At 52.5% G+C, this 22,704-nt stretch overlaps 8 protein-coding genes across 8 annotated transcripts; 4 read left to right on the top strand and 4 right to left on the bottom strand.

Annotated features, from left to right (window-relative positions):
• Positions 1–3,008: 3,008 nt before the first annotated feature.
• Positions 3,009–3,547, bottom strand: CCOS01_07802 (uncharacterized protein; the record flags this gene model as incomplete). The annotated part of the gene is made up of 2 exons (XM_060455965.1): positions 3,009–3,240; positions 3,327–3,547. The coding sequence occupies 2 exons, from the start codon at positions 3,545–3,547 to the stop codon at positions 3,009–3,011; spliced, it is 453 nt and encodes a 150-aa protein (XP_060313857.1).
• A 58-nt stretch (positions 3,548–3,605) lies between these two features.
• Positions 3,606–4,151, top strand: CCOS01_07801 (uncharacterized protein; the record flags this gene model as incomplete). The annotated part of the gene is made up of 1 exon (XM_060455964.1): positions 3,606–4,151. One exon carries the CDS (start codon positions 3,606–3,608, stop codon positions 4,149–4,151), a length of 546 nt encoding a protein of 181 aa, XP_060313856.1.
• Positions 4,152–5,078: 927 nt separating this feature from the next.
• CCOS01_07800 (beta-glucosidase) lies at positions 5,079–6,453 on the top strand (the record flags this gene model as incomplete). The annotated part of the gene is made up of 2 exons (XM_060455963.1): positions 5,079–6,347; positions 6,406–6,453. The coding sequence occupies 2 exons, from the start codon at positions 5,079–5,081 to the stop codon at positions 6,451–6,453; spliced, it is 1,317 nt and encodes a 438-aa protein (XP_060313855.1).
• A 195-nt stretch (positions 6,454–6,648) lies between these two features.
• Positions 6,649–6,966, bottom strand: CCOS01_07799 (uncharacterized protein; the record flags this gene model as incomplete). Its single annotated transcript, XM_060455962.1, has 1 exon — positions 6,649–6,966. One exon carries the CDS (start codon positions 6,964–6,966, stop codon positions 6,649–6,651), a length of 318 nt encoding a protein of 105 aa, XP_060313854.1.
• Positions 6,967–9,082: 2,116 nt separating this feature from the next.
• CCOS01_07798 (major facilitator superfamily transporter) lies at positions 9,083–10,880 on the top strand (the record flags this gene model as incomplete). The annotated part of the gene is made up of 2 exons (XM_060455961.1): positions 9,083–9,287; positions 9,397–10,880. The coding sequence occupies 2 exons, from the start codon at positions 9,083–9,085 to the stop codon at positions 10,878–10,880; spliced, it is 1,689 nt and encodes a 562-aa protein (XP_060313853.1).
• A 308-nt stretch (positions 10,881–11,188) lies between these two features.
• CCOS01_07797 (endo alpha-1,4 polygalactosaminidase precursor) lies at positions 11,189–12,249 on the bottom strand (the record flags this gene model as incomplete). Its single annotated transcript, XM_060455960.1, has 2 exons — positions 11,189–11,920; positions 12,004–12,249. 2 exons carry the CDS (start codon positions 12,247–12,249, stop codon positions 11,189–11,191), a joined length of 978 nt encoding a protein of 325 aa, XP_060313852.1.
• Positions 12,250–13,643: 1,394 nt separating this feature from the next.
• On the bottom strand, positions 13,644–15,128 carry CCOS01_07796 (histone deacetylase; the record flags this gene model as incomplete). The annotated part of the gene is made up of 1 exon (XM_060455959.1): positions 13,644–15,128. One exon carries the CDS (start codon positions 15,126–15,128, stop codon positions 13,644–13,646), a length of 1,485 nt encoding a protein of 494 aa, XP_060313851.1.
• Positions 15,129–17,004: 1,876 nt separating this feature from the next.
• On the top strand, positions 17,005–18,339 carry CCOS01_07795 (PHD-finger domain-containing protein; the record flags this gene model as incomplete). The annotated part of the gene is made up of 1 exon (XM_060455958.1): positions 17,005–18,339. The coding sequence occupies one exon, from the start codon at positions 17,005–17,007 to the stop codon at positions 18,337–18,339; it is 1,335 nt and encodes a 444-aa protein (XP_060313850.1).
• Between the last annotated feature and the right edge of the window lie 4,365 nt (positions 18,340–22,704).

The raw sequence follows: 22,704 nt of genomic DNA, 5'->3' as shown, positions 1-22,704 counted from the left end.
GTGGGGGACTATTAATCGAACAAGATTATCGTCGATGCCGACCACTTACGCAAGCCCCGGGTAAGGTACGAATAAGTATAACCCACGGCACTCTCGAGCCGATGAGGGGGAGGGTCTTCCGTGCAGCAGCCAGCAGGGCTCGTGACATGACTCTCCTCGTAAAAGGCCTTTGGGTTTGGGTCCTTGAGAGAAGGGCCTCTCCCTGCACCTCTCGTGAAGACCGATAAATCGTACAGGCCTGGACCCAGAAGGCTGTCGATGTTTCAACGTTTCAGGTGGGAAGATGGTGGCTGCGCAGCCATTGCTTTTCGCTCTAGCGCAGATCGATCGTAACTTCCGAAATTGTGGTGTGGATTTGTGGACGTCATGGCCGAAATGAGACGAAGCAAATGGCACGGCCCAGCAGGTAAGTGTTCATGGCCTGTAGGAATATCTGTACGTAGTACGAATACCTCGTAGGTGGTGTGAGTGGCCAGAGGCATGACGCCTTTGAAGGGTCGTGATTGAGCGAGCACGCGCTGTATCCGTACCTAGGTAGGTAGGTACGATCGAAGCTTGGTTGGATCTCCATGTTTTTGTTGTCCCTTCGTCTTGGCAACCGCAGTAGTTGCAGGTGACGGATATTTGGAGGTAGTGTCGGGCCAAGTACGAGCGTTCGTCGTTACTAATTAGCGACCGGTGGATAATGGACGATGTGCAACGCTATTGAAGCCATTGGCGTGGATCGCGACCAGTTAGCTCTTTGTCGTTGATCTTTCGGCCCATAGTTTTGTTGTTGAGAAAGTAGTTAGGTACGGTCTTCTTGGATACCTGGGGAGGAGATGAGCCACAGCCCGACGAGAAGCCGAAATTTCTCGATTCCCCATTCATTTGTTCTAGCGGAAGCCTGTAAGATAAATGGCATCTGGCACTTTGGCCGTCGTGGTTGTAAATAAGATTTGGTTGCTAGAGAGATTTGCCAAATCCTCACAAAGAAGCCCACGTAGCACTGGTGGCGGGGGCTGACTGAGCTACGGAGTACTGCATCGCGCATTTCAGGCGGAATTCTGTAGCGAAGCTTCGTATACATTAGCCTTTGGTAGACCGATGATATATTCCTCATGAGCCATCTTGAACTAAAGGTTGGCTTTTCCCGCTCAGGATAGCTATGCATCAGCCGGTCAAGGATTCTCCAGATTTCAGATGACATGGACATGTACTCCGTACGTGCGCAAGAAGTGTTCATCGCGAATCTGTTCTCGACCCTTGGCCAGTGGCGCTTGCTGGACTCCAGACTTCAAAGCTCTTCCTACTCCTTGAGTGCGTATCTGTACCAGAAATCCAATAGACAATAGGGGTAACTGGGGTTGCAATAACCTCCGTCACCCGCCACCCGTGATCCATCTCTACGGCGATGTCAATAGTAACCGTGTAACGTCGCTTACAGCCGAATCTCGTATGAGCGCTTGATGTCAATCGTAGTAGCGCACGGTGGCTGCAGCACGGTGCCAAGGACAGCCGAAATCAACAATGAATGGTTGGAGACTGGCTTTTGGGGTCTGGAGAAGACCCAAGCAATAGGGGGGAGGACCATGGTTCAATGGGAAAAGGCTAGTTACTGGTGCCAGGCGTTATCCCATTCCTACTTCAGCGAATTGAGATGTGAGGTGACGACGACCACTGTTTAACTCTATCGTTTTGTATTACTAAAGGATTACCGTAGTATATATAGACGCTACCCTGCCCTCGAATTCCGTACTATTTAACCTTAACCCTTTTTATAAATTACCTATCCTTTCTTCTATTTTACCCTCTCCCTTATTAAAAAATCGTTAAAATCGTAGTTTTAATAACTTATTAATAAGCTAATATTACTATTTAAAAATAAATAACTTATTTTTATATATAAGTATTAAGAATTTTATTATTATAAAAATAATAATAAATATATTAAAATATTTAAAAAAGCTTTTTAATAAATTTTTAATATTATTTAAAATAATTATTTTCGAGCTATAAAAAGAAGCTAAAGTGCTATATTAATACGGCCCTATTTATTTTATTAATATTAATAATACCTTTTTTAATATAAAATATATTAATAATACTTTATAATTACGTTATTATACTTCGTAAATTATACTTAATAATAATAAAGATTTTAGCGTTTTTTTTAGGTTTTTTATTAAAGTTATTATTATAAAATTAGTTTAGTTATTAATATTTTAATAAGTATGTTAACTTAATTTAGAGGCTTTTATAATTCTTAATAAGAGGTTTTTAAAAAACTTATAATTAGACTTTTTATTTATTATAAATAAAGCTATTATAATTAAAACTATAATAATTAAAACTATAATACTACTTATAAACCTTAATAATAAGTAGTTAGTAATATAATTATTATTATTTTATAATAAGTTTAAAAAAGTATTTTAATTTAAGTACTAAATAAGTATTATACTATTTTATTAAAACTATATTCTTATACTTATAACTTAAAAAGAATTAACTTTCTTTAATAACAAGGTACTTAGAGGTGACGACGACGATAGCTAAGGGCGACGATAACGATAGCGACGAATCGATAAAAACAAATGAGACCAATTGACCAGGCTGGCGAGTGGAAATAACGTCGTCGACACTTTCGGGAAAGGCGCTTGACAGACGGTTAATTGCCTCGCAGTGTCGAAATTGAGCAAAGCTGCCAAAAGCCAGCCCATGGTTAGTGGGAGCAGGGATTGGTTTACCTATGCATGGTTCTTTAATTGTGCCAAGGCAATCTGATTCGACTGGGTGAGGGCCAGAGTCGTCGACAAAGACCAAGAGGGAAAATCGAGCCGTCAATTGACACGGCGACAGGCTGGCTGTGTTGTATCAGGGGACAGGGTTCTGACTGGGATTGTATGCGTAGTGTCTTTGTAGGAATAATCCGTTCAACTGTCGCATGCAATGGCAGCGGTGATCGTCATTCGGCTGACCGGGCTTGTCGAGTTGGAGCTGGGGTGACGACGAATATTTCCGCAGCGCTACAACACCTTTGTCCGGGGATGATATGATCCATTCGTCCAATTGTGCAGCGAGAATACGGATACAGAGGCGGACTCTGGAAGAAAAAGGGGGGGAGAGGAAAATGCGGACAAGGCGGTGGCTTGACACGCAACGGCTATGGTTGGCGGTGATGGCTTGTTTCGCCAGTTGGTTTGTCTCGCATTAGATCCCGTCGGGTCGTATACTGCGTATGTGCGCTGCGGTTGTTTCCTACAGGTACCGTCGTCAATTTGGTTTCTGACGTTGCTTTTTATTTTCTGCCCAGAAGCATAGGATGGACGCCCGATGGGACGAACTGGTTTTGCCTGAGGCGAGCAGAAAAAGAATGATACAGATAAAGAAATGATGGGACGACAGCTGTGTGGAAGACGAAAGTCGATGCCGCGGCGGGAGCGTCAAGCAGTGTGACCGGGACGTCCCTGAAAGTGCCTCGTGGGAGAGTGCCACAGCTGGGTTGATTTTTGGTGTGTGTTTTTTGGGCGCTGCGCCAGGATGAAGGCACAAAGTACAAGTGCATCCATGAAGATGTGCCGTTCTTCTTGGACAAGTTGGCCCATGGATGATGAAAATGGCAAATGAAGGCAATATGCTTCCCATGCCTTGGACCCGGATTTCCGACCATTACCAGCTGCTTTCTGGGTCTTTTGGCCAGGAAGGAACCCAAGAAGGAGGAAGGGGGCCACGCCTGTTGGCTGCAGGCGCCTTCCACTTTCCTCGTACGACACAATGCAGACATGCCAAAAAGAGGGGGATTTGCGCCTTCTGGGTCCGCTATGCGCATGTGCATGTGTCCCCAGGCTTCGCATGCAGCACCTTGTGGTCCTCCCTCTCTGTGTTCCTCCAGAGTCCACTCAAGTCGGTCGTGGGCTCGTGGCTGGGATCCTTGGGAAGGAGCTATGGGATCCCGCGGGCAGGTGAGAAGCAGCGAGTTCAAGATGGAAGGAGCAATCAGCCAAGCACCCAATGGAAGTACGGTATCCGTACCTGGCCTTTCTGTGTACGGAGTAATAACAGCAATTGAACGCGAAGCGAGAGCGCAGGTCAAGGCCCAGGTCCAGGTCCAGGTCCAGGTCCAGGTCCAGGTACAGGTACAGGTCAGGGCCCGGTCTGGGTGCTTGTGAATGTCAACGTAAAAATAAATGGATCCAACGAACCACTAATTCTAATTTGCCGCTAGTCCGATCCAGGCAGATAACCCCCTTTCCTTCCCCTTCTGGGGCAGATGCACCGCTTTGCTGCGAGGTACGGCGGGTGCCCTCGTAAGCGTGTGTCTGTACCTGCAGCCCGCGGGCGGGATCGTCTGGTCTTGTTTCTGATAATAGTGCCTGGGGGGTGGTCTTGGATAGGCTTGGGGGGGCCCTGGGTATGGTCTTGGAGGCCCGGGTGGCTTGTACGGCTTTGTACCTGGCGTACCTGCCGCGCCTGGTCTTCCTAATTTCCCAAGGGATCCACGACATGGCCTCTTTACCCTGTTTTCCTCCACTTCACCCTCTCCTTCTCCCTCTTCTCAGTTTCTCCTGGTCATCGAGCTCTTCATTCTCGTTCACCGCGTTGATTCCCAACTAGAGAGTTCGCTCTCACTTACACTCTTTTGAATCCGAATCAGCCAACACTCGTTATCCTGTAATCACCTAGTACGATTTTCTCCGTTTCGATCACTATCAACACCGACAAGGCACGCCATACATCGAAACGATTCTCGATTCTGACTGCACTACTCGCGAGAAAAGGGTGAGTGAGTGGTTGTGACGGGGGAAAACGCCTCCCAATTAGGGGTCTACACGAAAGCGATTCGGGGCAAAACGCGCAACACAGTATCGCAAGAGGAAATACCACCACCTTGCGCGCGGCATTGAAAGCGATGAACAAAGCAGCAACTGCATCGTTGATGTTGTAGTTGTTGTTTTTGCCATTTTCAAGCTCATTCATTGTCTGCTGATACAGCGTCTCACCGCCCCCCTATGAAGCGCCTTTTGTGTACCCTCCAACGCAATTGAGGTTCAAGTTGCGCTAACACGTACTCTAGAATATCAACATCAATCGACAATATGAGGTCCATCATTAACCTCGCCATTGCGGCATCCCTCGCCGCCGGTGTTGTTGCTCAACCCCACAACCACCGTCACCGCCACGTCAAGAGGGACACCGCTCTCGACCAGCGCGACGTTGTCGTCGTGTACGAGTCCGGCCCGACTGTGGTCGCCTACGAATTGGGAGGAAAGCCTATTAGTGAAGAGGAGGCCAAGAAGGGCATCGCCGATGGCCTGTTCGTTGTCGTCGGCGAGACCACCCCCTCCTCGACCCCTCTGCCGTCGGCCTCGACCTCCAAGGCCCCCGTGGCTTCCACTTCTAAGGACGCCCAGTTCTTCGAGGCCAAGGTTGCGAAGTCTTCCACCTCGTCCACCCCGACGCCTACCCCGACGCCGACTCCTACCCCCACCCCGACCCCGACGCCTTCCTCCACCTCTACTCAGGCGCCCGCTTCCACCAAGGCCTCAAGCGGAGGCTCCAGCAGCTCCGGAGGCAAGGGCCTGACCGCCGAGTTTCCCAGCGGCACCATTCCTTGCTCCCAGTTCCCCTCCGACTACGGCGCCGTTGCCGTCGGCTATCTCGGCACCAACGGCTGGACTGGCATCCAGAGAACCCCCAACTACAGCGTCGGTGACGCCGCTATCTCTTTCATCGAGACTGCCGTTGCCTCTGACGGCGGCTGCTCCAAGAACTCCTTCTGTTCCTACTCTTGCCCCGTTGGCTACCAGAAGACCCAATGGCCCACCGCTCAGGGCTCGACCAAGCAGTCTATTGGTGGACTTTACTGCAACGCCGATGGCTACCTCGAGCTATCCCGCCCTACCAAGAAGACCCTCTGCGAACAGGGAGCCGGCGGCGTTTTCATTCAGAACGACCTCGACGACATCTCCTGCGTCTGCCGTACCGACTACCCCGGTACCGAGTCCATGGTCATCGCCACTGTTCCCCAGCCCGGCCAGCAATTGGCTCTCACCAACCCCGCCTCCGCCGACTACTACGTCTGGAACGACAGCCCTACCACCGCCCAGTACTACGTCAACAAGCTCGGCTACGGTGTCGAGGATGCCTGCGTCTGGAAGAGCTCCAAGGACCCTCTTGGAGCTGGTAACTGGGCTCCCGTTAACATTGGTGTTGGCAAGAGCACCGATGGCAACACCTACATCTCCATCTTCAACAACGCACCAACATCGACTGCCCAGCTTGATTTCAACATTGAAATCACGGGTGCTAACAGCAAGTGTGCGCTTGTTGGCGGCTCCTACACCGGAGGTGGCACTGGCTGTACTGTAAGTTTACCTACTTTGGCGCATGGACATCGTCCCTTGACTAACACGCAATTCCCAGACGGCCATTTCCGGCAGCGCAAAGGCCATCATCAGATTCTACAAGTGAAGAGCCCATGACCAGCAGTTACCTGGCGTGGATGTTTTTGCTTTTGTTTCTCGTGAATACCTCTAGAGTATCGACGGATCGGCACGACACGTCCGCTTACGATCTTTGATGGCCTTTTTCTAATTTGTGTGCATAATTTTCATGCTGTGGAGACGTTTGGAGAGGAAAAGTTGGAGCGATGGATAGAGGACGAGTTCAACAGCCTGAGGGCGCAACTGGAACTACCCAGGAATCACGACAAGCCGAGACAGACATCTCCTTTCTATCGGCGAATTCGGCCCATGTCAACTCGAGCCACGATCTGCGACGATGCCTTACGATTACCTTTATGAGGTGTTTTCTTTCGCGGTTGGGTGCCGACGTTTTGCCGCAAAACAGACTACAACAGGAAACAGTTAGTAGGGGGTTAGAGATGGTGGATACTCGACTCGGGTAGTTTGCATAAGAATGGACGGGAAGATTTGGAGAAGGGCAGAGTTTGAACGGCAGCCCTCGCCGGCACATTGTCACCATGACGCATCGTTTTCTTTGTCTATCGCTGTTTGCCTTGCTACCGTGCCTGTATTGTTTTCGCGGGTGGTCTCATGACGAGCGTAGCCCGCGGGCGTTGGGGGTACCCTTATAGCCGCTTCGTGTATTGCCGACGCAACGTTAGTTTTTAATTTTACTGCTCACGACTACTCTACCTTGCGCTCGCCAACCAAGTTGGTCCAGCATCCGTAAAAGACAAAGTCATCGGGATAGATCACGGCGAAGTTGGGCCTCGGGGGTCCAGGGGCAGACGTCGGCAGACGTGCAGCCTCACATCCGCCGCCGCCCTCTTCCCTGCCGTTCGGGCCGGAGGCCGTCAGATCGGGGGTGCCCTGACCGCATGCGGTGGGATAGCAGTCGTGGGCATATCGTCTCCGGGCCGTCACAGTGGTTGAAGCAGACAATCAGACGGGGGTTTTAAAGTCTTGATCAAGCCCACGTTGTGTACTGTGGTCCTGACTTGAAGCACATCGACGATGGTATCGCAGAACAATTGATTTATATCTGTACGATTGATGCACAATGCTGCAAGGCGATAATTTCTAATTTAATGTTGTAGCCGGTCTTACCGCTGACTCTGGCACCGTTGCTGACTGGCTTCGATTGGGTTAGAGGGTGATGCGGAGATGGTGTCGACAGAGGTGGCTAAGTCGTTTTATTATGTAAATTGGCGCTGATCTGGGGGTTTCGGCGAATGTCATCTCCAACTACTACCTAGGTCAGTAACAAGAATCACAGAATAATGCATCAAGGACCAAGAGGATTTCCTTCCGATTCCATCTACGCCATTTTGTGAACGTTTTCTGTCCTCTCTTGCAACGGCATGCGTTGGCCGAAATTGTTTCTCAACGGGTCTCATAAACACCAGTTGCAATCAGCTTAAGCTTCAGGTGACAGCTCGCATACAAAATTGCCCATCAAATCTGACATGATCCATCGTGTGGGGTGGCTTCTTAAATCATTGACCCCATTCCGTCGCTCCCATTCCCCGAGCGGCCGGGCCCATACCGTTCGGCTCACGGCGGCAGATCGGGGACGGTATGTGGTGCCCACCGGAGAAGGAGGGCCACATGACGGTTCAATTCCTTCATCCGATTTCCATTCTCTCCTCCATGCATGCGGTCGTCTTTGGTGGAAACAGCGTAACAACGGCTGGGCAAGACTTGCAGACCGAGGCAGGTAGGAGGAGGCAAAGGGCCTTTTCTACGTTATTCTTTTACATATTGTCCACTCTGCCCCCGCCTCCCCTACCTTGCCGTGCTTGCCCATGATGCCTTGCTCCAAAAAGCACTGGCTCTTTCCCTGTGAACCAAGCCCAACTGCATCCCATTCATCCGCGTGTTCTGCCCGTGTTCTTCCATTGGCAACACCCCTCCTACCGCCCAATCGGCGCTTCCCCGCATCGCCACCTGATCACTTGTCTGTTGGAGATTTTCTCTACATTAACCTCGACACCCTTCCTACAATTCCTTCGAGCATAATTTAAATTTCCAAATATCCTTACCTTGTCGATTTCTCTTGTTCATTGTCTCGTCTTTACAATATTCTCCTATACTGTCCTAGTTCCAATCTACGGCGAACGACTGCGAGAGTGCTGCCGTCCCTTCCATAGCTCTGGGGTTGTCGTCAATCCATCATTGTATGGTGTGCCCCGCGATTCCGGTTGAATGGGGGGGAAACACCAAAGACTGACTACCTACACTACACTACGTCAGAAATTTCTGCAGGACATGCAGCAAAGCCTTGGTTCTCGATCCGACAGATAAAGAGCCTTATCTCGACTGAAAAATCTGAAAAATTCCGCTCTGCAGTGGTATCTTGTTCTATCCTACCTTGCCTTACCCCATTCGATCGAGTCTCGCCAACCTCTCTGCCTATCGACGGATTGTCATTGGCAAACCAGAGCTCGCTGGGCTAGCTATCTCAAGCTCGGCCCCACCTCTTAACCTCAGCTCGACTTCCTCCTCGAACCTATTTCTCGGTGGCTGTTTTCTTTAACAGTTGCTTGTTGAATATTTTATTGGCCACTGGCTCTCGTTCTCAATTTACTCGCTGGCAACTCACTTAAGAAGAAACATCGACCAACTGATCAGCCACCATGTCTTTGAGCCGTGTGGCCTCGGTGGAAACGTTCCAATTCCTGCCCCAAGCCCAGGGATCGAGACGCGGCAGCGATGCTTCAAGTATAAGGGCGGGACGTCTCACGTTCAACCCTCTTCCCGACGAATGGGACCCTGCAGCGAGCAAGCCTGATACCGTGCTGGCCGTTGGCGCTTTTGAAGTTCCGCAATGGAAAAGAATTCGTACGTCGCTCGTCTTACCAATAGGCCCGTCACCTGCCGTCAAATAAGTGCCCGGCGCCGTGATACCATGTACTGTCACACGGAAACATGTACTGACCATTTGCCGTAGTTCAAGTCACCATCGCCGTAATCTACTGCCTCTTTGCAGCGGGTATCGCCTTTGGTTTTGCGGCATTGAAGCCGGTGCTCAAACGAGAGGGTGCTTACAGCGACGTCTGTTCCACCGACGAGACCAACTCAACTCCCGACGATACGTGTGTTGAGATTCATCTCAATCTCATGTTTACCGTGGCAGCGGTCGGTACCAATATCGCGGCTTTGCCTGTTGGCGCCCTACTTGACCACGCCGGTCCGCGCGTCTGTGGACTCGTCGGAAGTGTGTTCTTGATCATCGGTTCAATTCTGATGGCTTATGCCAAGACACTTCCCTTTGACGGTTTTCTGATTGGATACCTCTGCCTTGCTTTGGGTGGTCCATTCACTTACATCTCGTCCTTCCAACTGTCCAATGCGTTCCCAAAGCACTCGGGCTTCATTCTCGCACTCATGACTGGTGCTTTTGACGCCTCTAGCGCCTTGTTCCTGGTCTACCGCCTAATCTTCCAAGCATCCGAGGGTACCTTTGGTCATGAGAAGTTTTTCAAGGTGTACTTGATCGTTCCGGTCTTCATTATTGTCGTTCAATTCGCGTTGATGCCTAAGCAGTCATACAAGACAGTGGGAGAACTGGTCGAGTTGCAAGAGGAGACCGCGGCCGCGAACGAATCCGACCCGGACCCGTACGACGACCAGATTGACGAGAACACGGCTCTTCTGCGCGAGGAGCGCCGACACCGCGAGGCTGTCGTGGCCGATGTGGAGCAGCTGCTGGGTACTCAGAAGGTAGACAAGCAGATTCGCCAGGAGAACAAGAACGAGATTTCGGGCGTCTGGGGCGTGATGCATAACCGCTCGGCCCTGCGTCAGATCGCTTCGCCGTGGTTCATCCTCATCTGCCTCTTCACCGTCATCCAGATGCTCCGCATCAACTACTTTGTCGCCACCATCCGGGCGCAGTATGAAGTCATCTTTGGTGATGTGGGCAAGGCCATCGAGATCAACAACTTCTTCGACGTCGCCCTGCCCGTGGGCGGCATCCTCTCCATTCCCTTTATTGGCGTCCTCCTTGACCACACCAGCACCGTCACCGTCCTGACCGCGCTCGTCACCATCGCCACCACCATTGGCGTGCTGGGCGTCCTCGACAACATGGGCGCCGCCTACATCCAGGTCTGCCTCTTTGTGCTCTACCGCCCCTTTTACTACACCGCCGTGTCCGACTACAGCGCGAAGGTATTTGGCTTTGAGACGTTTGGCACCGTGTACGGCACCATCATCTGCCTGTCGGGCCTCTTCAACTTTTTGCAGTCCGGGCTGGACTTCCTGTTCCACCAGACGTTTGGCGGTGATCCCGTTCCCGTCAACGTCATTCTGCTCTCGGCCGGCCTCGCCGTCGGTATTGCGCTGGTCGGATACGTGGCGCTGAAAGCGAGAGGGTTGAAGCGTAAGATGCTGGAGCGGGAGGCCGAGGCTTCTGTTCAACTCCACAACTAAGGGCTGTGTGTGTGTGTGTGTGTGTGTGTGTGTGTGTGTGTGTGTGTGTGAGAGAGAGAGAGAGGCATTCCCTGGAATTTACTTTGGCTTTCTAACATGGCATTCTCGCGTTGGTTGTATGCTTCTGTGTCATGGCCTGCACGGAGTTGCGGAATCTTTTCGTCCTTTGATCTGTATGAGATATCGTTACCAGCATGTACATGTTCTACTGGATATAAGCTATAAGTACAAGAATTGAAGTCATGTTCATAGTCATCACGATTCGGTGTGTCCCTCGATGAACATCTCTCGCACGAAACCTCCCTCTTTTACTCCTCATCATCCCCCTCATCAACAGTAGGCGTCTCAAACCTACCCCCCGTAAGCCCCAGCCCGCAGAACTGGCCCCACCCATCAACCTGCTCGCTCGCGTGCTTCAGCACCTCGCTGAACCCCTCGTTGCCATTCTTGTTGACGCAAAAGTAGTTGTAATCAACCTGGCTGATGGAGTCGTCGTCCCGCACGCTCGTCGGGTACTCGATCTGGAAAACGGGCTTACCCGCCGCGATGTACGGCTGGAAATCCGCGCAAAACGGCTCAACCTCGTCCGACGTCCTCGTCCCTAGACACGTCTCGAGCACCGCGAAATCCGCCACGGACGCAAGCTGCGGCGCAATCGTCGGCGCATTCTTCTGCCCCAGCAGCAGCTTCCTTCCAGAGCCGGCCGTGGTGTCGAGCGTGTGCGCGTGGGCCGCCAGCGCGGAGATGTACGTCGCATAATCGGACGGTTGGAGGTTGAAACCCGTCGGGTCGTCGCCGTCTTCGGCCCAGGCGTCGATGTTGTCCGGGTCGACGGCGTCGCAGCCGATGGAGGCGGCGCGTTCGAGGCGGGCCTTCATGAGGGCCACGACGCGGGCGTCTTTGATGTTGAGGTAGCGCTCGTCTGTGTAGGGCGGGTTCAAGGGCGAGCCGATGACGGCGGAGGGGAAGGCGTCGAGGTCTTCGTCCCAGTCTTGGAGGGCGCCGCCGTTGAAGTAGCACATGACAATCTTTCCCGCCGACTTTTTGTGGTGTGTGTTGGTTAGCATGTCTGCGTGGTGACTCGTACTGAGTCTAGAGTAGGTAGGTAGGCACGCCGTCTCACCTTGAGAGTGGGAATGATGTTGGGGTAGTCGACGGCGTGCTGCAGGTCAATGTCCCAGACGTCGGCGTTGGCGGGGACGATGTCTGCCGTGCTCCCAGCCAAGATGGGGTGGTGGAGGACGATCTGGAAGCTGACGCCGGGCTTCCACTTGCTGTAGTCCACGGCGCGGGGAAGCAGCGGCGCGGCGAGGGCGAGGATGCCGGCCGGGGCTCCGGCAAGGAGTGCGAGTTGTCGTGACGAGACCATTTTTGTGTTGCCCGATGGGAGGAACTCGAGGGTCGGACTTGGAGTTCTTGATTTGACGCGTTCCTACGGGTAGCAGACACTCTGTCTATCTTCCAAAGGAAAGAAGTGCAGAGGTTGTTATATACATTTCAATTCTGACTTATATCAGGATCCGGGGGTGTGAATCCCAGTACGAAGCGGGAACAATATCGATATAAAGTGGCCCCCACCCCTCCCTCCAGGCAGCTAGTTGAAAGGATGCAGGGCCAAGGGAGCGTGCCATCGACGAGCGAAAACGTCGGTACGAATCACCCAAAAACAGCAAAGGACGACGGGCTCTGCGTCAATTAAGCATCAGTGCGGAAGCCGATTGGCGCGATCCTGGGCTCCTCGCATACTGAAAGGGCGAAGAAGACAGACACTTCTTGGCCCTGATCTAAATGCTGACCGGTGGCCATAATATTGGCCCAGATGGGGGTGTAAGACTATATAGATGGCCCCATGGGTTCGAGGGTGACATCGTCCCGTATTTCACTTTTTTTCTAGTCGTCTGATGTTGAGGTAAGGTAAATTCGATCCCATTTCTTTCCTCGACAGTAATCTGAGGAAGTGTTTTCCAGCCAAACTTACACGCAAACGCGCAAAGCAGAAGGACGCAACAACTTCAATCCCAATAACACCTGCTCTTCCCTGATGAAGAGACAAACCAGCTCCGTCATCCCCCCTCCCCTCCCGCCTCCTCTCTCTACTTGCTTTCCCAAAGGAACGCTCCGTCGGTGAAGTCGTTGCATAATTGAGAATCTTGAAATGGGGATTAAGCTTAAGGGTGCTCATCACGCTGCTGCTCCCCATTGGACAATTGCTCAATGTGCCCGGCTTGAATCTAGCCAAGTTTGGACGCAGCAGCCGAGATACGTCCTCATCCGAGGCCCCGCTATCTAGGCAGCCGAATAATGTCGAATGAGAGCCGGGCGGGTTGCTGAGGTTGGCTCCATTCTTCTATATTGCAACGCACGACTGGCAACTACAATATCAGGTTTGCCCTGATCATTAATGTAAGATGATTCTTTCAAGTCGTAGAGTTTCCTTCATTGCATCCGGTTTTGGCCAAGCCTTGAGATGAGTCCATTAGCATCACACTTGAGCGGCTCGCCTCAGGAATCGTGTTCATAGATGACATATCCTGATGCAGCAGTAATGACTCGGTCTCTTCAAGGACGAATATGGGACTCAATTGGTACTCGTCTGATGTTTCCCAGCAACAAGGTACTGGAAGAGTAGTCCCTGAGGTTCCCGCCTGGCCCGCCCTGACGTTGAGGACGCCAATTGCTAGACTTTGAAATCATTCATACACCCTAAACTCCATTTGGTATCCACGTACTCCCTCGCTGTGGTGGCATGCCATTATGCCCTCATCAATACTCCATGGCTTGTCCAACGGCCTCTTCTCGTTGTTTCCTCACAGCGTCATTCTCGGCCTCTCGCTGTTCTTTGAGTGCTGCTTCAACGTCGTCTCTCAGACCGCCCAGGTCTGGGGGAATGGTCTGGTACTGTACACTTGGAGCTGCTTGCACGAACCTCAGCTGTTCTGTCACATGCTGCAACACCTCATCCAGTTTCTTTCGTGTGTTGCGGTTGACACGCGGCTCCCCGAGAATCTGTTCCAGTGTCGGGAACAACTCCTCATACCTAAATTGGTCTCTCCAAGGAGCGTGTGTCGGAATGATGGGATCGATCTTGTCCTGGCAGCCGATGGCAATACTGGTCTCGAAGGCCCAGGCGCGGGCAACATTGCGGGGAGTGTACCCGCCGCCACCAAAGAGGATCATGGGCACTCCAAATGATTTGCAGAACTCGACGCAGGCACCGTGGCCTTGGACTTGAAGATTGAAACGTCCTAGACGATCTCCGGCGAGAGAGTCGGCACCACACTGCAGCGCAATAGCGCTAGGTCGGAACTTCTCCATGCATTTGCCAATGACATTCTCAAAGAGCCACTTGTACTGGTCGTCAGTGACGCCGTCGTTCAGAGGAACGTTGATCGCATGGTGCGCGCCTGGGTTATGCTCGTTCTTAGGACCATTATCGTCCAGTCCGCCGGTACCGGGGAAGAAGTTGAGAGGGTCGTATTTGTGAAATGATACCGTCATAACGCGGTCGGTGGAATAAAATGCTTCCTCAACACCATCTCCGTGGTGCACATCAATATCGATGTAAAGGACACGAGGATAGCACCGTAATAGCTGCAGAATGGCCAGGACGATGTCGTTGATGTAACAGAACCCAGACGCCTCGGCCTTTTTCGCGTGATGCAAGCCGCCTCCCCATGATACGGCAATGTCGGACTGGTTGGAACATATTTTGCGCGCAGCATCAAGAGATCCGCCTGCTGACATGGAACAGTAGTCGTAGAGGCCTTCGAACAGAGGACAGTCGGAGCCGCCCAGATTAAACTTAAGATCGGGGTTAGCGTTCTCAACGTCCCTAGGAACAGGCTCGGGCAGGACGGTGCCCAGGAAGTCCAAATAGTCGTCCGAGTGGAAATCGTTGAGCTCTTCGTATGTGGCAGCGCGGGCAATGTAGTTGTCCATGGCGAAAGACATGCCGTAAGAATAAATGAGACTCTTGGAAAGGGTAAGTCTCCAGGGTTTCATAGGATGAGTCTGGCCGAAGTGGTGCTTCTCCATTTCGGGATTGCAATGAAAAGAGACATTGTAGCCTTTTGGTCGTGTGATGCCAGACTCCTCAGCTATGCGCTTGCATTTCGCGAAGTACTTGGCGTTGTCGAGCTCACTGGCTTGGCCGAGAGGCTCGTATTCTTCGACGATATCGTCCTTGTCGGTCCTGTGAGGCAAATAATTCGGCTTGGGGACACGAAATCGGTACGCGTCTGTGTCCATGATGGCAAGCGACGGGCTTCCCGCCGGAGCGGCCGGGACAAAGCTCACGATGAGTCTCGATTGTTGTCGAATGTGACTGGTGGGGTCCTGGGCTGGCCGACTGAGATGAGTTTTACTCAGCAATGGTAGAATGGATGGCTGGTATTGCTGGTTGAGTCAGAGGTGGTCACAAGGACAAAGTCGTGAGTCCTCGATGGTCCTACTGGGTTGGGGTGCAATTGTTGGTATCTGCGTTAATTTCCAGAGTCGTCCGTGAGGTTGTCGGTTGGTGATTCAACGTTGATTCGTGATGTATTTGCGAGGTTTCGTTCGAGGGCTGGCTTCATAATTGGATAGTACTTTCATGTGGCAGGCGACGGGGGAGGAAGCCGGTACCTTAGGTGGGCCCCTGCTGAAGCGAAGCAAGGTTTCCCTCCATTGGAAAGACCAGCCACCTTGGGCGCATTTGGCCACGCTTTCCCCAGAATGGCTGGAGTGCACCAGCCTCATTGTGGCTTGACCTTCTGGTACATGCAAGAAATCTCGAGAAACCTTGTCAACACATCTTTCAAAACTTTCGAACCTGTCTGAACTTGGAGAGAGTACCTTAGCCTCCAAGGATGTAAGGTTTCTCTCGTGCGTTGCTTGTATCTTCACCTTCTGTCATGAATGCTTTATGAGGAACGAGTCTATCCGAATCTGGTTTCTCGAGGCTGGAATCTTGAACAAATCCTCAGATGCTCGAAAGGTACCTGCGACTCTGCGAGAGACATTGAAATTGGACCCAATCAAATGCGTTCTGATCCACTATCCATAAGGTGCCCAATCAATTCAAATGACTCAGGTTCGCCTGAGCACATGGACCTGCAGCCCGAACGCACCATGGCACCTCCATTAGCATGGAAACCGGAGGCTAAAACTCCCGTCTCCGCTCAGCTCGTCTCGCTGTCAGTGGACAGTGCCATGACCAGCTGGACCCTCGCAAACTTGCCCACCCACCGGTGACACTGACACCACCCGAATCCAACTGGAACTGGACCACCACGCTGCACAAACGTGATTCCAGCCTCTTCCACCCCACATCCACGCGCATCCGAGAAAATTTCATCTCTCTATCCGTATTCAGCGAGGGAATTTTCATTACTCCGTGAATAAAATACATTCCGGGATCACGAGCCAGGGCCCGTACGTCGCCTCGCCTCGCCTCGACTCGATCGTTCGACGCTCGACTCGCCTGCCGCAGCTGGTGAGAAATCGATTAGAGAGAGCTCTCTTGTCGATTCGACGCCCCCTTCTCCTTCCGGTCTCCAGTTCCTTTTAGGTGAGCCAAGCTAGTCACTTTATTCGTTGCGGAAGATCGTGGCCGGGGTCTCTGTTTATCAAAGTCTCTCCTGTCCAAGACTCCTCTGTCATCGCCTTCCCAAAGGGCAAGTGCAGCCAAGGCATATATCACCAGTGGTCCTCTGCCCTCTCGGTCAGCCCACCCCGTCGGCGGACGTGCCGTGCCGCCCCGCCCCGTCACCCTGCGTGCCACTATTCCCACCTACTGCCGGCTTTCTGCTCTATACCTTACACTCCACATATCCTCTATTCTGCTCTGCCCCGATCCCTCTTACCTCGCATAGTCCCCATCCTAATCTCGATGACTTTGGTTCACGAGACCTTTGTTGCTTCCTCTACCTCCCTCGACCTATCATCGTCCCCGTCCTCGTCCTCGTCCTCGTCCTGTCTCTAGCAAGAACCCTGCTTTCGGCTTCATATACATCCTGCTCCTGATCCGTCTCTGTGGTTCTTGCTGGGCGTGCGCCGTTTCGTCTGCCTGCTAGAATAGATCCCAGCCGCTTGTTTACTCAACGAAGGGTACATATCTATACTGGGACCGTCGTTAACACGCAAAATGCCTAGAGACGATCTGTCCATCGACTTCGTCAGGAGGATGCCGACGGCCGAGGCCCTCGACCCGGCCATCATCCTCGACGACTGGCTCAACCGCGTTCAGAACCTTCCAGAAGAGATTCGCTTCTTGCAGGATGAGATCGCCGACAGGGACCGGCAGTATGGCGACTGCGTCAAACTGATTGAGGACCGCGATGGAAAGATACAGAAATGGATCAGGGCGAACGGCAGTCACGAGACGAACCCGCGCGAGCAGGGCATGCGATCTCAGATGCGCGACAACTTCATCCGTGCCGACCAGCTCGCCACGGAGAAGATCGCCCTGACGCAGAAGCTGCAGATCATCATGGACAAGCACCTGCGAAACCTCGATCAACACATCAAGATGCTATACGACCGCGCCGAGCCCGGCTTCAACGAACCCGACGAATGCCCCTCCCTCATCCGGCCCAGCGCCGCGAACCACTCTGCCCCGTCAAGCCGATCCATCAACCCCGCGAGCCACCTCGTCGCCTCTGCCATCACCGCGACGCCGTTGAATCCGATCGTCAACTCGTCGAGTCCGGTCACGGCCCGCGCAGGAAACCCCCAGATCCGCAACGCCCAGTCCCAACAGCACGCTTCCTCGGCCCCCGCGACGCCTGCTGCTAGCATGATAATGAACCGTCAGGCTCGGGAGAGTTCGGCAGGGCCGGGGAGCGGCGCGCCAAAGAGAGGACCGCGTTCCGTCTCCGGACTGGGTGCTCTTCCTGCGACGTCGAGCAATCTGGCTAGGCACTCGTCACTAGGTCCAGGAACACCGAAGGGATCTACGCCTGGACCGAACGGCACGGTGCGAGCGGGCAGCGCAGGGCCTAGATCGTCGTCCACAAAGGCATCGAGCGTCTCGGGCATACGGAAAGGGACGCCGAGCGGCGCAGGCCGGAAGAAGCCGATCAGCAGCAACAAGTCGTCCCTGTCCCGCGTGAAAAAGGCCGGAAGCCGCAACTCTCCAGCCTCGACGGCAGATAGTGAGCTATCGGATGCTGAGAGTGGAAGCGGCGACGACGGCGACCACAGGAGCCGCGCAGACCGTACGAGTGGTACCCCCGCGCGCGACGGCAAGGACGGCGAAGGCGACGACAGCATGCTCGACGCCGAGGATGACGAGGCTGGCGACGACAAGAAATACTGCACGTGCCAGAATGTCAGCTTCGGCGACATGGTGGCGTGCGACAATGAGGATTGCCCCTACGAGTGGTTCCACTGGTCGTGCGTCGGCCTCAAGAGCGAGCCGAACGGGACGTGGTACTGCCCCGTTTGTACGGAGAACATGGAAAAGCAGAAGAAGAAATAAGGCATCGTACCTTACTGGGAAGATAACGAGACGGCGGTGTGATTCGAGCGTTTATACCCCTTCTTTGGAGGTTCAGGTGGGCGGCGTTTGGTAGCTTGATTATTAGGGCGAGGGTCCTCGTGAACGAGAGATCCCATCACCGAGGAAGGACCAGGCGTTTTTTTTGGGCGAGATCAATGTCACAGCTGGCGTAATACACGCACGGAAACCGAAATAGACACAATCTTCCTTCTCCACAACCGTCTGTCGTGTACTCTGACTCCTTGCGATGAGAGTCAAGGTAGAAAAAAAAAGACAAGTAACAGTAAACTAGAACTTGAGCTATGCACCACACGTGACTTCATTGGCGAGCTGGATCATGCAGAATACTATAAATGTCACGTCCAATGTGCCGGCGTGTCGGGACTGGCAAGGAGGTAACAAACAGGATGCTGGTGAACGCAAGACTTGCCACCTTATTACCATTACTATCATTGTCATCACCATACTGCGCTTTCTAAACCGTATTATGTGAGAAATATATAGAACATGGGAAATAATCGCCGAAGCAGTATCGAGCGGCAAACAATTGTGTCACCCGCTTGACTGGATGTGTTGTCTATATTTGTTTAAAGACTGCGCGGCTAAGTTTAACGCACAAGAGCCCAGGAAAGGTGTTCAGCAGCGTGTATCTGCAAGTCTCAAGGCCTTCCTCGAACCGTTGACAATGAACACTACCGCTTTTTCCGTATTCTTTATCCGGAAAACCATGGGTACAGGCATTACCTCAAAGACTACGTCGAGGCTCAATAGAACCTCGAAGGCGGTGATAGCGAGCCAATGGCAGACCAACTCCTCGATACGCTTTTAGCTACATTGTGGCCGATTGTCTTGTATTCTACCCCAGCATAATAGCGATTTCTGTACGATTACTCTGACACACGTACAGGCCGCAACGTTCATCAGTCTTCAAAGTCGCCGCTGTTGTGCTTTGCTGCTTCCCGGTCATCCACCCACTGCGTCCTATGGGGGTTCAACTTCTGGGCGTCGTGGTGTGGTCTGGGCTTCCTCCCCTTCCCCCCACGTGGGACGCATCGGAGAGCCTCATTTGATGGGGCGGCCTTGTCTGCGATCCAGTCCAAGTGCAGATACGGACTGAGGCTTCCCGTCCGCCGCCTGTTTCTATTTGGGGTTACGGCCCCTGGTGATGACATTTGGCTCATTGTTTCGTTTCATTACTTCACTAACCACCCCGGTGGAGGTTAATCAGCGCAACCTGGAATTTGCAACATATTGCTTATTAGACAAGGATGAGCATGGGCAAAAGAGTTCGAGATCCGGGTGAAGAATGCCATTATTGAAAATGGCGTCAAAAAGCGCAAATTGCGCTTACATAACATGTTGAAAGACATATGTGAGAACAGGGGTCTTTCGCGTGACAGCCGACGGCGTCGTGTCTGATCAGGCTGAATGGACGCCTGCGAGTTTGGCTTGCCGGGCTGAAAGAGTTAGTACAAGATAGTAGAGTCCGGGCGATGGCCGACAACACGTCAAAGTCTCCTTAGCTCCCTTTCATCGTGAATGGGCCACCGCCACAGATGAGATGATCGCGTCGGAAAGGGATTCTGTATCCGTGTTCTGGGAGACATCCGTCTTGGACAATCCGGCCCACAGGGTAGCAGTATGTAATCAAACTTCCGACCAGGCGGGATGGGTTTTGATGGATCCCTCCCCTTTGAGCCGGTTGGGAACTGACTAAAACGAGAAGCCAAGTGGGAATTGGCCCGCCCGGGGCGCAGATGCCGGCATTCAGGGGTTGTGTGTTTTATTTTCGGTTCAACGAACATTATCAGAAACCTGATGGTTGGATCATTTGGGAATTTGAAGAGCGATTATTCGGGAAAGGTTCCGAAGAAGGCCGGCTTGGCTACAAAATCGGCTCCGGTTGTGATGAAGACTGGGGACCAGAAGGTAAATGGCACGGCGATTCTTGCTTGATACTGAGGCGGAAAGCCGGCTGCTTGAAGAAAAGGGCGCCGAGTTAAGCACTTTTGGTCCCGATCAATTTAGCGAAGTCGGGAAGTTCAGGGTGGTGGCAACTCCTATTGTTGAGCGATGGGCGATGAGGTGTGTGAAGCGTAGGCGAGTCCGGCCATTGAGCGTTCAGCTCGGCCGACTATCTTTGACGAATAGCGCCATTGATGGAGGGACGTCGGCGAGAAAAGGCGGACACCGCACCGCTTGGTCCTCCTTTGAGATGGGCTCTCAGCCTTGCTCAGTTTTTAAACAAAAAACATGAAAGAAGGTGCGCGTCAAAGTCTTTGTGGCCACGAGTAGGTCCGACGAACTTGGAAGCTATTGCAATGCGAGCAGCACACCGTAACGTTTCCCCAGGCGGGGGGCGGGTTCTCTGAGGTAAAGTAGGTGAAGAAATGGGTACATCAGGTGTCGTGTCCCGCCTTATTGCAGACAAGGACTCCGCAAAGTGGTTGGGATTTTAGGGGGAATATGGTTGGAAGTACAGTGGGAGGGCAGGTCCAGCTCATCTTACAGCTGGCGAGGATGTTGGTTGGTGGGGGTGTGATATTTCAGGATATCCATTCAAGACGAGCGACTTTGTCGCGGAGACGGTTTGACTCCGCAGTGAATGGAGACTCGCACCTTTTTTAGTGCATGCATCGCCGGGAGGTACTTGTTCGGACGGCTGTTCCGTGAAGCAGCGTGTGGGCGGCCGTGGCCGCGGACTGTTGCTGGAACCTGAGATGAGGTTGGAGATGGTGAATGGGGACCCCGAAGGACAGAACTTCATTTCTGCCCGGACGGAAGACGTTGACGGTTGACCAGCATCGTGGCTCAGATACTGGTCCTATATGTCTGAGCATTGGCCTTCCCGGTGTCGTCTCTGGCTTTTCCTGGAGTATGTAGATTGGATGAAGTGGGATGGTTGGTCGCAGCGCCTTGCAGATTTGGCCGTTATCCGCACCCTTTGATGATCTGCATCTCCGTATCTGTTTGTGTACCCCCGATTCTTGATAAAAACAACGACGTGCTTCCGGAGACTGCTGTTGTTATTTTTTTTTTCTCGCTCTCTCCGCGCCTCCTTCTTTGCCACTTATGCGAGCCAGCTACAGCTGCAGCCGCCGCTTCTCTCGTTTAGGCGTCACTAGTCTGAAGCGCCACAGGGGTGCTGAGAAAGCCGTGGCCAGGCCAAAGGTCAGTGGGTTGCAGTCGAGGAAAGGTGGACTGGAATGGCTTGGGTGGGCGATATCAGGTACGGAGCATTAGCTTCGGGGACTGGTTAGGTAGGTTGGGAAATGTTTTGGGTCTCGAAGCTTGCTTTGATTGTTCTCCTGTCTGTCCTCATATCGGAGACGAGTACGAGCAAACGAGCATTGAGTCAGAAGGAAAAGAGGAGAAAGAAAAAAAGGCAATGCCAATGTGACTAGAAGGCGTGCTGTGCTGTGTGGTGAATGATGTACGGATATCGCAAAATAAAAACAAGCCAGCACAAGTTGAGGTGTGAAGGCAAGGTTGGATGAGGTACATAAGGTAGTACTCAGTAAGGTACCTTAAGGTAAGGTAGGTAGAGGAGGGGTGGAAGGCACAAAGTACGTACCTACTTCGTATATGGCATCGGGTTCGAGAAGGAGGTGAGGAAGGAACCTGGAAGGCAAGGTTATTGACGGTGACTGCCCATCTCAGCACCCAGCATTTCGACCTCAGGTGTGTCGACCATTGGGTGTCTCCAGTGACAGGCGCCCCTCCCCGTGCGTGGCTGTCTCCTCCTCGAACGGGGGGAACGAGATAAAATGAAAATTGGCAAATGCGAATCGACTGGGTTCCCACAGTGATATCACCGCTATAAAGCCAAATGCCCGGCCGCCTCCTGCCTGTCTCTGATTCCTTTTGACGGCTCTCCTTTTTTTACCTATTCTATTCCTCTTCCTCCCCTCTCCATCCCAACTAGATCCTCGACCACATTCGCTCGTTGCTGTTGCTATTGCTGTAAGTACCTCACCTGGACTCCCATCCCCAATTGCCCGCCACCTGCTTCCCCTCCAACCCTTCTTCACCCCAAAGTACCGCCGATCACCGCAACCGCACTCTATCTGCTCCAACCAAGCAGATTGCAGTTCTGATCTTGCTTCCGAAGCACCTCACTTTGCCTCTCTCTACCAATTTCGCCGTCTTGGTACCTCCCCCGCCCTTCCCCCCAGCTCTCGTTCACGGCGGGAGTACCTTGCTTTCCCTCCGCCGACCTGCCTCATTCCGCACCTTGCTTTATTTTTCCTCTCCCATATCACATGGAGAAGCTCACAAATTACGTCAGGCTACACAGAACACTTTGAGCTACCAGCAATCTTTTTCGCCGCAAATCCAACGGCG

Source organism: Colletotrichum costaricense (assembly GCF_030867565.1).
Source record: "Colletotrichum costaricense strain IMI 309622 chromosome Unknown Scaffold_7.1, whole genome shotgun sequence".
Taxonomy (NCBI): Eukaryota; Fungi; Ascomycota; class Sordariomycetes; order Glomerellales; family Glomerellaceae; genus Colletotrichum; species Colletotrichum costaricense.
Note: the sequence above shows the minus strand (reverse complement) of the source record. Positions and strands in the feature narration are given on the sequence as shown.